The sequence below is a fragment of the Neovison vison genome, chromosome 4, assembly GCF_020171115.1.
Source record: "Neovison vison isolate M4711 chromosome 4, ASM_NN_V1, whole genome shotgun sequence".
Classification (NCBI taxonomy): Eukaryota; Metazoa; Chordata; class Mammalia; order Carnivora; family Mustelidae; genus Neogale; species Neogale vison.
The window spans coordinates 155,321,979-155,335,816 of record NC_058094.1 but is presented as its reverse complement, the minus strand read 5'-3'; the positions used below and the strand labels follow the sequence as shown (position 1 = coordinate 155,335,816).

General features: G+C 41.8%; 1 protein-coding gene across 2 annotated transcripts in view; it reads left to right on the top strand.

The window, feature by feature from the left end:
* The window catches only part of ABCB4 (ATP binding cassette subfamily B member 4), a 65,483-nt gene that overhangs the window by 31,909 nt on the left and 19,736 nt on the right, over positions 1 to 13,838 (top strand). Inside the window, exons 15-18 of one of the 2 annotated variants that reach the window (XM_044245942.1) lie at positions 3,952 to 4,113; positions 9,188 to 9,364; positions 11,898 to 12,044; positions 13,711 to 13,815. In XM_044245942.1, coding sequence (XP_044101877.1) covers positions 3,952 to 4,113; positions 9,188 to 9,364; positions 11,898 to 12,044; positions 13,711 to 13,815 — 591 coding nt within the window. Of the gene's footprint in view, positions 1 to 3,951; positions 4,114 to 9,187; positions 9,365 to 11,897; positions 12,045 to 13,686; positions 13,816 to 13,838 lie in introns of those variants that run through there. The other variant, XM_044245943.1, reaches the window with a different exon arrangement.

The window sequence follows — 13,838 nt, the reverse complement described above, 5'->3', positions numbered from 1 at the left end:
TGGCCTCACTCTTGTGCCCGGCAGTTGGTAATGGCTATTGCCTGAGGCTACTCAGTTGTGCCCATGAGGCTGTTCAGTTCTGCCCATGAGGCTTCTCATCTTCCAGTAGATTAAACAAGCTTCCTTTTACTGTGGTTTCAAGGTAGCAAATCTAAGGCCTCCTGAAGCCCGGATTCTAGAAATTGCCAAGTGTCAATTACTTCACTTTTTTTTTTTTGGTCAAAACAAGTCACAAGGCCTGCCCAGATTTGAGGAGATGGAGAAATAGACTTCACCTCTGGATGCAGTGTTTGTGGCCGTGTTTAATGAACCGTGGTCGCTATGACTACTTTATATTCTACCTAATTGACTCCATGCTTTGCAAGATAAGCAAGCTGATCTATTTTGCAAACAATAAATAACATCTTTAAAAGGGAAATCCTTTGTTACTGCACCTCCCTCAATGATCCTAGTCAGTCACTTGGGCCAGTCATTCTAAGGTCACGATAATATTTTAACAATGACAGGTTGACTTTGTAATTTATTATTTTTCCTCTGAGGAACATAAGGATATAGCATAAGGATATAAGAACATAAGGATATTATATCTATTGCTATTTGTCCCTGATTACCTATCCTGTAAGAATAATATTTTTCTTTTGTGAATTCTTTATACATTTATCAATACTTTGGCACCAATTTTTTGTAGTTATTTATTTATTATATATATTTATTTATATGACTTCTCTCTCCTAGAAAGATTAAATCCTCTAAGAGGCAGAATTAATAAATTGTTCATGTTTATATTTCTTTTTTTTTTTTTTTTTTAAAGTAAGCTCTATGCCCAATGTGGGGCTTGAACTCAGGACCCTGAAATAGAGTCAGGTGCTCTACTGACTGAGCCAGCCAGGCGCCCCTATGTTTATATATTTTTAACACTTAATCAGCACCATGCTGATTATGCTTATGTAGATATGATTATGTAGATTCTACGTAAGTTTTTACTGAATTATGTTCCAGCTCTTTGAAATAATACATGTGTATGTAAAAAAAAAAAAAAATTAAGGACTATATCAGCTGTTGACTCAAAGATAGCTACTATTTATCAAAACAAACAATAGGTTTTTCTATGTAAGATCTTAAAGAATACAAATGCAGATTTGTTATTATGGTTTTTAAATGAAAGTCAGTAGTCACAAGGTTTCATACCTACATGACTCTTCTACTCACAGTGTTACCATATTGGAGGGGCAAGAGAAAAATAAAAATTAGCCTCCATGTGATTTTATCAAATGATTTCAAAAGTTTCATTTTATGTCCCCTGCTAGCCACCCCACCCCCGCCTCCTTTTCCCTCAGAAGTTCCAGAAAGCTAGTGGATTAATACTCCCTTTGTTTGGACCTGCCTTTTATCCCTGCACATCCAACATTAGCAGAAGGTCTAAATTTCTTAACAGTTGGTGTCCTTGAATCTGGGATATTTACTTGTCAATGTTTTTTCATCATTGGAACATCTGAGAGCTCTGCAAAAATATCTCTTTGTGTCAAATCTCTACTCTGGCCAGAATTTCATGGGTGACACTTGCTAACTTTTTTTTTTTTTTAAGATTTTATTTATTTATTTGACAGAGAGAGATCACAAGTAGACAGAGAGGCAGGCAGAGAGAGAGAAGCAGGCTCCCTGCTGAGCAGAGAGCCTGATGCGGGACTCGATCCCAGGACCCCGAGATCATGACCCGAGCCGAAGGCAGCGGCTTAACCCACTGAGCCACCCAGGTGCCCCGACACTTGCTAACTTTTAAATTCACTAACACTTCCTTTGTTTCTCTTACGTATCAATCATTTGCTCACAAGTCTGGCTATAATTCCTCTGGGCTTTTTTAAAATGTTGACATAGTATCAACCTATGGTTATCATAATATTAATATAGCCATTGTTAGCAATTTACTCATCCCTATTAGTATCATGAATATGATTAGAATAATAAAATGATTTCCTACATGCCTTACCATACACAGACCAAGACATGCAACCTCCACATCGACAAATACATATGAACATTTTTGAGGGCCTGGGTACTAAAATCTGAACAGTCAGAAATGTTATCCAATAGATAACAATAGCTCTAGTCTTTGTTTTTTGCTATGGTTTAACTCTTTTATACTTATTTAAACATAGTTGATGGTGGTAATGTTAGTGTAAGGACTGATGGGAAAAGACCACATTATTTTTTTCCAGGTGATTAAACAGTTGGTCCATACCATTTATTGTACAATCTACCCTTTTCCTGACTGATAATGCCTTATTTATCATACACTAATTCTTAAATGTTTTATATCTATTTCTGGACTCTCTATTTTGGTTTATTGATCAAATTGCCTATTCACTGATAGCTTCCCCTGGATTCTATTTAATTACTATTTTAAATAGTCTTTTATGTGTAATATTTGGTGAAGGTATTCCCCTCTCCTTATCTTCTTTTTCAGAATTTTCATGGCTGTTCTTTGTTAATAAAAAATTGAGATATAACTCATATACCATGATGTTCACCCTTTTGAAATGTACAAGTCACTGATTTTTAGTATACACCAAATTTTGCAACCATCACCACTAATTGCACAAGATTCATCATCCCCAAAGAAAACCTTGTACCTCTTATCAGGTCACACCCCATTCCATACTCACCCCAGCCCTTGACAACCACTAAATCTACTTTCTGTCTCAATGGGTTTGCCTATTTTGGAAATTTCATATAAATGGAATCATACAATGCAGACCTTCTGTAACTGATTTCTTTCATTTAGTGTAATGTTTTCAAAGTCCATCCATAGTCAAGCCTGTATCAGAATGTTGTACCTTTTTATGGCCCAATAATATTCTATTGCGTGGATGTACCTCATTTTGTTTATCCTTTGATTAACGGATGAACATGTGGCTTGTTCCCACTTTTTGACCATTATGAATCTAGGCTGTCATTTTTAATTTGCATTTTTAACTACTTATGTGAATTAAGCTATACTCTAATAACCATCCTCTGCCTCAGAGTAGGAGTGGTCTTAAGAAGCTATAGGCTAACAGAGCTAATGAGTATGAAAAAGAATAACCTTGGGCGCCTGGGTGGCTCAGTGGGTTAGGCCTCTGCCTTCAGCTCTGGTCATGATCCCGGGGTCCTGGAATCAAGCCCCTCAATGGGCTCTCTGCTCAGCAGGGAGCCTGCTTCCTCCCCTCTTTCTGCCTGCCTCTGCCTGCTTGTGATCTCTCTCTCTGTCAAATAAATAAATAAAATATTTTTTAAAAAAAAGAACTACCTTCATAAATGATATAACATGAATAATTTGATGAGCACTTTTCAGGGTTAAAAGCCCATTGATAAACCCACCAAGCCAACATGTGAGTTCACAGAACTACTTAACGGGATGATTTGCAGATTTTCGCGTGCATAACACTCACCTGGGACACTTGTTAAAAAAGCAAAGTTACTGACCCCACTGCAGAGTTAGTGATGTAGACGGTCCCTGAACTATAATTTAAACCATGTGCTCCCCAAGTACATTTTCATCTAAATTGCTTGCATGCAGCCCATCAGAATTATAGCTAAAGTCAGGTTCCCCAAAACAAACCCTCCAAGAGTGCCCCGGAGAAGGCTGCGTTGGACATAACCAACAAAGAAGGGTCCTCAGACAAGTATGAAAACACCTGAGAAAGGTCAGGCCTTCTCTTGTTTTTTTTCTCGGGCAAGCCTACACGACCGTGAGCCTCCAGAATTACCCCCATCCTCGTGTGGAGGGGTTGGCCTCCTTTCTGGTCCAGAACTCAAGCCTCACCTTAGCCTTCCATGGATGAGGGTGCCCATGCGCCCTGCCCGCAGGGCAATCTGCTCTCATCAACTGCTAACACGTGCGTCCATATGCGGAGCCATGCATGCTCCCGGGCCTGCTAAAGCCTGCAGCGTCGCGTCCGTCCTCCCTTTCAGGCCAGAGAAGGCCGGACCACCATCGTGATAGCCCATCGGCTGTCCACCATCCGAAACGCAGACGTCATCGCTGGGTTTGAAGATGGCGTCATTGTGGAGCAAGGAAGCCACAGGGAGCTGATGAAGAAGGAAGGCGTGTACTTCAAGCTTGTTAACATGCAGGTATGTGCGTCCCAGGATTTTGTTTTCTGCTTCTCAGTAGGGTGTTCTTTGTATCATCAAAACATCAGGCCGCTAATGCCATGCTGAGAAATAGAAAGCTTCAGGAAGATACTGAAAGCGTATGTCTCAACCTTGAATTCAGAATCAGCCAAAGAATCCTGAGAGAGAGAAAGGTGAGGGAGGAGAAAAGTAAAGGAAGGCGTCAGAAATGTTTCAAATTTATTTCTCAGGACAGAGATCCTTAATTGCCTGGGGTATGTGTTGAAGCTAGAAGGTCCTTTCCACTGTGAGACTAGGGACCATCGGAGAAGTGGCAGGAGCCAGAGATGCCAGGATCTCCCATGGTTAGAGGAGGTCCTATGTGAGTTTTAAAATGCTTCCTAGATGATCCTAACAAAACCAGCAGCAGGAGTCATGACTCTAGGAAGTGAATAGAGCAGTCTTCTTTTTTTAAAAAATCATTCACAGGGGGCGCCTGGGTGGCTCAGTGGGTTAAGCCGCTGCCTTCGGCTCAGGTCATGATCTCAGGGTTCTGGGATAGAGTCCCACATCGGGCTCTCTGCTCAGCGGGGAGCCTGCTTCCTCCTCTCTCTCTCTCTGACTGCCTCTCTGCCTGCTTGTGATCTCTGTCTGTCAAATAAATAAATAAAATCTTAAAAAAATAAAAATAAAAAAATCATTCACTCTAGTTCCTGAAACAGGTAATATTGATAATTGTTGGCTTCTATTACAATTGTATTATGCTTACTTGTTCAACTTTGCAAAATAATTAAGCTAGAAATATTTTTTCTATAAACATTCTTATATCAAAGCAAAAGTTGGGTATTTAGTTTATTTCCAGTATTTCTCTAAGTATTCTAAGATTATATTTATTTATTTGAGAGAGAGTGAGAGAGTGCATGTGTAAGCACGAGGGGGGGCGGGGGTGCAAAGGGAGGGGTAGAAGAAGAGAAAATCCAGCAGACTCTCCTCTGAGCTCCGGGCTCAAACTCACCACCCTGATCATAACCTGAGCTGAAATCAAGAGTCGGATGCTTAACCAGCTTCAGCAATTTATTGCACATTATTATAATGGATTGCTGAGTACCCATTAAAATGTTAGCGTCCAGATGATCTGTATCTGAAATGTTAAGAAAAAAAAAACCCATACATATCCTAGTTATGGTTATATTTATAGAAGTATATACTTTTGCTTTGATATAAGAATGTTTATAGAACAAACTATTTCTAGCTTAATTATTTTGCAAAGTTGCACAAGTAAGCATAATACAACAGTACTACAAACCAACAATTATCAATATTACCTGTTATAGGAACTAGAGTGAAACTCTGGTTAGTGAAACTACCAAATGAAATGATGGAAAGTCTTACAACTCTCGCTTCAATTGGCCAGAGAATGTTTTCCGGCAGGAAGGGAGTAATTATTGTGTTTTCACTAATTATTTCCATATGGCCTACCCATCACAGGGTCTTCATCATTTCTCTCATTAAGAAAATAAGTATAGGGGCGCCTGGGTGGCTCAGTGGGTTAAGCCCCAGCCTTCGGCTCAGGTCATGATCTCAGGGTCCTGGGATCGAGCCCAGCATAGGGCTCTCTGCTCAGCAGGGAGCCTGCTTCCTCCTCTCTCTCTGCCTGCCTCTCTGCCTACTTGTGATCTCTCTCTGTCAAATAAATAAATAAAATCTTAAAAAAAAAAAAAGAAAATAAGTATAATGTTCCTTTAATTAAGTTTTAGTTTTCATTTTGTTAATGGTTCCTACAGCTCTGCAGTTTTGCCTGTCAGATGTGGTAACCACGGGTCGCCTGGGTGGCTCAGTGGGTTAAAGCCTCTGCCTTCGGCTCAGGTCATGATCCCAGGGTCCTGGGATGGAGCCCCGCATCAGGCTCTCTGCTCAGCTGGGAGCCTGCTTCCTCCTCTCTCTCTGCCTGCCTCTCTGCCTACTTGTGATCTCTGTCTGTCAAATAAATAAAATCTGAAAAAAAAAACGTGGTAACCACTTTCTCCCCTGGCTGACCACTTCCATGCCCCAGAAAGAATGACCTTCTATTCCCACCAGCACTTAGGTTCGGAGGCCACCGAGGCCGCCAAGAGGATAAGGACAGCTCTGACGTTTCTATATTGTCCTCCTTTCTTTTCTAGGAAAGAAATAGCTTTCTTTCCTAGAAAAAGACATACAATTGAAGACTGAACAGTGTCCTGTGATAGAAGAGGCTTGTCACCAACTAAGCAGTGGTTTCAGCAAGTCCTTCCTGGTTCACTGAGGAGAGAATGTCCCAAGATGACCGCTCATGTTGCACCAACTCTGACAGTCTGTGATTCTTAGTTCCCATGAACTTGGCCACCTGGGCACACACACGTTTCCCACTTCTGGTTTACACTTTGCCTCACCAATTATTTGTTGATGCTGGTGCAGAGATGGAGGAAAGAGCTTCAGTGAGCCCGGGTGTTCACTAAATGCTCACACCAACATGCTGCTTTTTCCTCTCGTCCCAAAGACGGACCAACCTAGTGTAAGAAAAACCTTGTCTCGGTTTTGTTTTTAAGTGGAATGTTCATTTGCTTTTTCATTAGCTAGACTCTTAGCTCTTCGTTGTTTCTTTTAAATGTATTTTTTTCCCTGATTATAAATGTAATGCATTCTTATTTTTAAAACTCCAAGCGTTAAAAAAAAAAAAAACTCAAACATGAGTATCTTAGAAATTTGAGAGACTCCTATAATTCAAACCCTTGTTGATAAGCACTACCGGCCACTTGGTATTTATTTTTCATCTTTCCTAACCTAAAAGAGTTAAACAGTATTTCCAGATTTCTTTCATTATTTATGAGATTATCTTTTCACATGTTCATTGGCCATTTCTGTTTTTTCCTCTGTTAAAGCATCTTTTCCTATTTTAGGCCATTTTTCTGTTGGGTCGTTCATGATATGACTTATAAGAACTCCTTACGTAAAGAGGAAATCCACTCTTGCATGTATTAGAGATATTTTTCCTGCCTTTTTCCTCTTTTTTTTTTTTTTAAGAGGGAAGGGGGAGAGAAAAAGTACGCATGTGAGCACATGTACACGTCCGTGCATGTGAGGAGGGTAAGTGGCACAGGGAGAGAGAGACTCTCAGGCAGATTCCCCCCTGAGCACGGAACATGTCACAGACTCTATCCCACCACCCCGAGATCGTGACCTGAGCAGAAATCAAGAGTCGGATGCTTAATTGACTGAGCCACCTGTGTGCCCCGCTTTGTTCTTTTAATTTTGCTTTGTAGTTTGTTTGGCTACCATTAAAAACAATAGAAAGAGGGGTGCCTGGGTGGCTCAGTGGGTTAAAAGCCTCTGCCTTCGGCTCAGGTCATGATCCCAGGGTTCTGGGATCGAGCCCCGCATTGGGCTCTCTGCTCGGCAGGGAGCCTGCTTCCCTTCCTTTTTCTCTCTGCGTGCCTCTCTGCCTACTATCAAATAAATTTAAAAAAAAAGAAGAAGAAGAAAATAGAAAGAAAAGCAAAAACTTTAAAATCATATGTAATTATATTATCTTTTCCCCCCCCCTTCATGTGTTCAGGATTTGGAGTTGTTTTTAGAAAGGATATTCACCCATATTTTCTTTCAACATTTATTGTTTTACTTTTCATAATTAAATATTTGAGCCAGCTGAGGTATATTCAGGTGTAAGAAATAAGGGCTATCGGTTTTAAATACATTTCATCACCTGGTAAAAGTGGCCATTTTGACTTTGGAGCTCAGTGAACTCAGCACCCACCAAATGAGGGCTTCAGGTAAGGCACAGAAAAAACTATTAAGGGAGAGAGAGAGGGATTCTTCATTTAGTTACAGAAGGCTAAAATCAGAGTGGGCTTATTGGTAGAACTATTCATTTTGATGGACCCTTTGAGAGCATAGAGAAGATAACAAAAAAAGGAAAAGAAGAGGCATTCACAAGAGGTGGTCCAGTTTGACTTGCCATGAACTAGAATTTGAGGGGGCCAGGCATGAGCGTACGATGAGGACCTGTGGAAGATTTTTTGAGCTGGGATGTGATTTGAGCACAACTGCTCTTTAGGAAAATAAATCTGCTAACAGTGTGGGAGTGGAGGGAAGGAAGGATGCAGGAATCAGAAATCTAGGGCTTTAGGTTGGTTTGTGTTGGGAGATGGTGGAAAACAGCTCCAATTATAAGCAAGTAAGGAAGTCCACCATGCAGAACCGCAGAATGCGTCACTCCTGCAGTTCAAGGCACGTGGGTGATGTTCTGTCGGGTATCTAAAGCACAGCTGGAATGCTAGGATGGGATAATACGCAGAGCTCTCGAGAGGCTGCTGTAGGTGCCGTGAGGCACTCATCATAGGCTTGGGTTGGGAGACAGGATCTGAAGAAAAGGAGCAAGAACATGACATCACTACAGTAACTCAGGTTCTGGATAAACCATTAAGAGTTTTAGACTCAAAGTTAGCTGCCAGCAAGGTTGGCTTGATGTTCCTCACCAGGCATTGAGCTGGAAGTTGGAAAATTTCCCTGCCCCTGCCCCTGCCCCCTTTAAGGAGAGAATTGATCCCACTGAAGCTTAGCCTGCAGGTGGGGTCACCTGGGGTGAGATGAGTCTGAGCGGGGATAGAAGGAAAAATATGAATGTACTCAGCCAGTGAGGGAAAGCAGTTTAATTGCCTCCCATGGGGAGCGACCAGCTTTTTCCTTGTTTGTAGCTTTAAAAATTACCCTCAGGAATAGTTCTATTCTTCTTCCTGCTGGTGGTGGTCATGAATTGTTCGCTGCATTCTTGAGTGCAGAGAAAATTCCTGTGTACCTGCTGGATGATGGAAAACTTGCCTTATAATTTTTAGGAAATACTTTTATTCTCCAGTTTTTATATTGTTCAAATGAGATTTAGCTTTTGTGTCCTTTTAACACAACTTCTCTGTGTTGAAACACTTCTTGACGGTCTTAGGGCTAGTCTTGATTGAGAAGCTGTTAGGAAATGGACAGGTCATGATACATGTAATATTCAGTATGGCTTTATGGGTCTAAACTTGACATTATATCCATCTGAAGACACACACAAGTACACAACTTAACATTTTCTTTTCAGACGTCAGGAAATGAGGTCCAATCAGGAGAATTTGACCTTGAACTAAATAATGAAAAGGCTGCTGCAGATATGGCCCCAAATGGCTGGAAATCTCGCCTATTTAGGAATTCTACTCGTAAAAGCCTTAGAAATTCACGGAAGTATCAGAACTGCCTTGATGTGGAAGCCAAAGAACTTGTAAGTTGTTTTTCACTTAAATCTTTTGTGGTAGAGTTCTACTGTCAAAATTCCTACCTTTGCTAGTATATTACAGGCACAGACGATTGATTCCTACTCTGAATCTACTTTTCCTTCCTGGAAAAAAGGAAATTTGAACTTTTAAATGCATTTCGCAATGAATTAAAATCAATTCCAATTAAAAGTGGATTTCCTGTTTTGGGGGGATATATTGAGATAAGTAGTCTTTGTGTTTAGATGCTTAAACGTAGATATTCCATTCATCCTTGAGATCCAGAGATAAAGCTCCAGTGAAAGGCCCTGATATCTGCATTCTGTTAGGAATGATTACCTCTGATGGTCTATGCTGAAAAGCCAGAATAACATCATTTCAAACAAATGAAGAGTTTTCATTTCTTTCACCTAAGAAAGCCTCAGTGGTAAGAAATCCAAGGCTAGCGTGGTGGTGTCCCCACAGTTCCCTTGGATTCATGCTCCTCTCATTCTTATCTTCACTATGCTTGCATGTGACCTTCATCCTCAAGGATCTAAAAGGGCTTCTGAAGCTCCAGCCATAACAGCCATAGTCCAAACAGCAGGAAGAAACAAAGAGATTTTCCAGAAGTTCCAGACATACTTGACTTACATGTCCTTGGCCATAACTTAATCCCATGGCCATACCTAGCTACAAGGGAGGGTAAAAAATTTAATCTTTTTACTGTATGCATTGCCACCCTAAATTAGATTGGAATTATCTTACTAAGGAAAGGGACAGAATGTCGAGAAATAGCAAAATTCTATGTTCTTTAACTCTTCCCACCTGAAGACTTGTGATATTAATTCAAGTTAACTGAAACTTTTATAATTGTAAGGGGGAATCTATTCTAAGAAAATGTATTTTCTTATTTCAAGAAATTGTTTGAAAATACACCTGGATGTTATTTGGTAAAGGGGGTTTATTTTTATTCCCGTGTTGGCCCAAAGAAACTCAACCTACTGAGAGTTCACTGCTCTGTTTTTCTCAGTATTTACTGCAGAGATTAAGATTACAAAGGCTCTTTTAAAGGTCTTCATCTTGGTATATTTATGGAAAGAAAAGTAACAATTACACTATCAAGTGAAGTTGCTTTATCTTAAGTAAGATAAACAATTCGCACCTACCCTCCCCCTTTGGCTATGGAGGTATCCACCTTTTGTCTTCTCATTTATCTTCAGAGCTATGCTGCTAAGTCTTGAGAGTCTGGCATTTTGGAGGACCATTCTCTTCTCTTGATGAATTGCACAAAGAGGGGGAGGCAGGACATGCTACAATCAACAAGATTGTCCCAAGTACAATCAGAGAGGGTTCGATAGTGTGCCCAAGGGGAGAGAGGAATTAAGTGTGATGAAAGGAATCCGGGGAGACCTGTTTTTGTGTGTTGAAAGAGTAGTCTGGGGAAAAGGCTCATTTATCCGGTTGGAGACCGGGACTTAAAGATAATGCTAACTAGGAAGAAAATAAAATGAGAGAGAAGAAATAAAAGAAGTGAAATAAAAGAAATAAGAGAAAGAAAAAAGAAAATACAAAGAAAGGAAAATACCAAGAAAAGAGGAGAAAATACAAAGAAAATTGGTGACTTGAAAAAACAAAGCTGAAAAGAACCTAACACTATGTTCTCTCTGTCTTAGAGACCAAACGTGGTCTCTGAAATGACCATAAAGCTCTGGGATTCCATAGGCACCTTCTGCATCTAGTTTAATTCTAAAGGAGAATATTCTGACTATAGAGGTAGTTTATGTGACCTAAATCCTTCCTGTTTGAGCAGACATGGAGTTTGACATTTGCAGAGACTCTGGTGTGTGCCAGGTATTGGGATAATCTCTATGGATATGAAGATGTACAGTCTTCACCTTTAAAATCAGAACTCCTATATTAGAAAAAGAGGCATATAAATACATAAGAAAAAAAATCACAAAACAAGCTAAGCTTTGAAACAGGAGAGGCCTGCCAAGGACCAGTGATAAAAGGGAATGGGATAATTGATTTGGTTTTATCAGTTAGGACCCTGTCCCAGAAAAAGGCAGCACTGGACAGGGTTCTGGGGGTGAGGAGACCAGGCCTGTGTTCTCAGGTTACTAATGGTATCCTACATTTGTGGGGATCTTTATCCATCTGCTCATGGGTATTGTCTCATTTGACCCCACCATCACTGACCCTGAGTGGAGTTGGGACTTGAACACCAGAGCATTTCGTGCCTGGGTCTTGCCTCGTCTCCCTCTGCTGAGGCTGGAACGGAGATGGGCTGATGAAACCATGGAGACCGCTTCTTGGGTGAACGACTCTCGCCCAGCTTATGCCGTGTAATCACTGACCACTGTTGGGATTTATTAAACAAACTGTCTCACTCTTCAATGGTTGCATGTGGACGGGTCATCTCTGCACCTCATCTGCAAGTTCCTCGAGGGCAGTGCTGTCCTTGTCTACACACTCCGCTGACTGTTGTGTCATTACCGGCTGGTCCTGACCTGTCTATATTTGTGTGTGTGTGTGTGTGTGTGTGTGTGCGCGCTCTAGGATGAAAACGTGCCACCGGTATCTTTTCTGAAGGTCTTGAAATTGAATAAGACGGAATGGCCGTACTTTGTGGTCGGCACAGTGTGTGCCATTGCCAACGGGGCCCTGCAGCCGGCCTTTTCCATCATCTTCTCAGAAATGATAGCGGTAAGTTTGCAAACATCCCTCAGGAGCTTGAATTGAATCCGTTCTCATGCCCACATCACCCCTGGGTCCGTTTTGGAGTAAAGCAGCCTCAAATTAAAGTACGCCCACGTTTTTAATTCCCTTTTGAGGAAAGCCATGAGGCAAAAGAAAAAGTAGCCTTTCAACCCATGCCAAGTTAGAGCATTAATGATATGATAAGTTAAAAAAAAAAAACAAAAAAACCTTTGGAGGCATTGAGTTGTGTGTCTGCACTGGGGTGAAACTGAGGTCAGGCAGTCCTCCTCTGCCCGCCCCTGGAGGGGAGATGCATGCTTACCCTCACCACAAGGCTGGGGGGTGGGGGCGTGAAGGAAGGGCAGGCTCTAGTCAAAGCCTCTGAGAGGCCAGATGCTCAGGACGGCCGGCTCGCCACTTCCCAGCTGTGCAAACTTGGGCTAGATGCTGTCCCTCCTTGGGCCTCAGTTCCTTCTTCTCTAAAATAATCCTGCCTCCGAGAAGGCTGAGGCTGGAAGGAGATGGCACAGATCACTCTAAGGTGAAGCGCTGAGGAGCGTCTGCTCCGATGTGAGCTTTCAAGAAGCAGTAGAAACTCATCACTGTTGGAATAATCCTTCCAAGGCCTGGGGAGTCTGAGACCCAGAAGATTTATCCAATTGTTAACTTCAGTGGGGGATAATTGTAGGAACTTTCCAGAAATAGCTAAGGCTCTCTCAAACCCACCATTTATATTGTGTGGTCTTAGTCAACCTCTGACATCATTGGAGAGACTTTCTTGTTCAGGTGAATTACTCTTCATCGTTGTTACAAGTTTATTGTACTTGCATTAGACATTGGTCTACAAGTAAGAGCACCAGCCAAAAAGTTAACAAATTACCAAGGACCCTCCAAATATTTTAAAATTAGAAAGCATGGCTTTCTAATGGCTCCCTTGCCATTCAGGACCTGTGTGGACTGTATTGATATGTGGGAACCTCTCCTGTGCGCCAAGTTGCTGCTCCGGGCACTAGAAATCAGGCAGAGAGTAAAGCAAGACGAGCACTCAAAGCAGTTACTTTCTCCTAGGACAGACACGGCACACACAGGAAACAAACACCGAATGAGTCACGGGATAGCAGGTGTTAGGCAGGACCTGGCAACAGGGGAGCTGGGGCTGGAGGTGCTGTTTCGGGTTGCTGGGTTGGGAGCAGGGCTGGGACCTATTGAGAAGGAGCTGGGGCGGAGGGGACAGTGAGTGCTGGGGGAGAGGAACGGATGCCAAAATGTGCAAGCACGCACGCTCCGCCCACGGTGCCTCAGCCCATGTTAATAAGCACGCGCTCCTCAAATTGGCCACAGGAAGGAGAGAGGTTCTCAGCAGGCTGGGGAGTGGGGATGGGAGAGTTACTGTTGATGGGGTGCGGAGTTTCAGTGTGGTGTGCTGCAGAAGTTCTGGATGCGGGAGCTGGTGAAGGTGGCATCACACTGTTAGTGAGCTTCATGCCACTGCACCGGATTCTGAAAAATGGTCATAAAGGTAAATTTTTTGTTATAGGTATTTGGCAATAAACACCCCTCCCCCATATGTTCAAAGCCTAGTGTTTCAATTGTGACGCTCAAGCCATTATTTATGGGAAGAGTGAAGAAGATCATGTAATCCGAGTAGGCATTTTTAAATGTTCTTTTGTAGGTTTTTGGACCAGGGGATGATGACGTGAAGCAGCAGAAATGCAACATGTTCTCATTGCTTTTTTTAGGTCTAGGAATTATTTCCTTTTTCACTTTCTTCCTTCAGGTAGGTACCTATGATTCCATCTT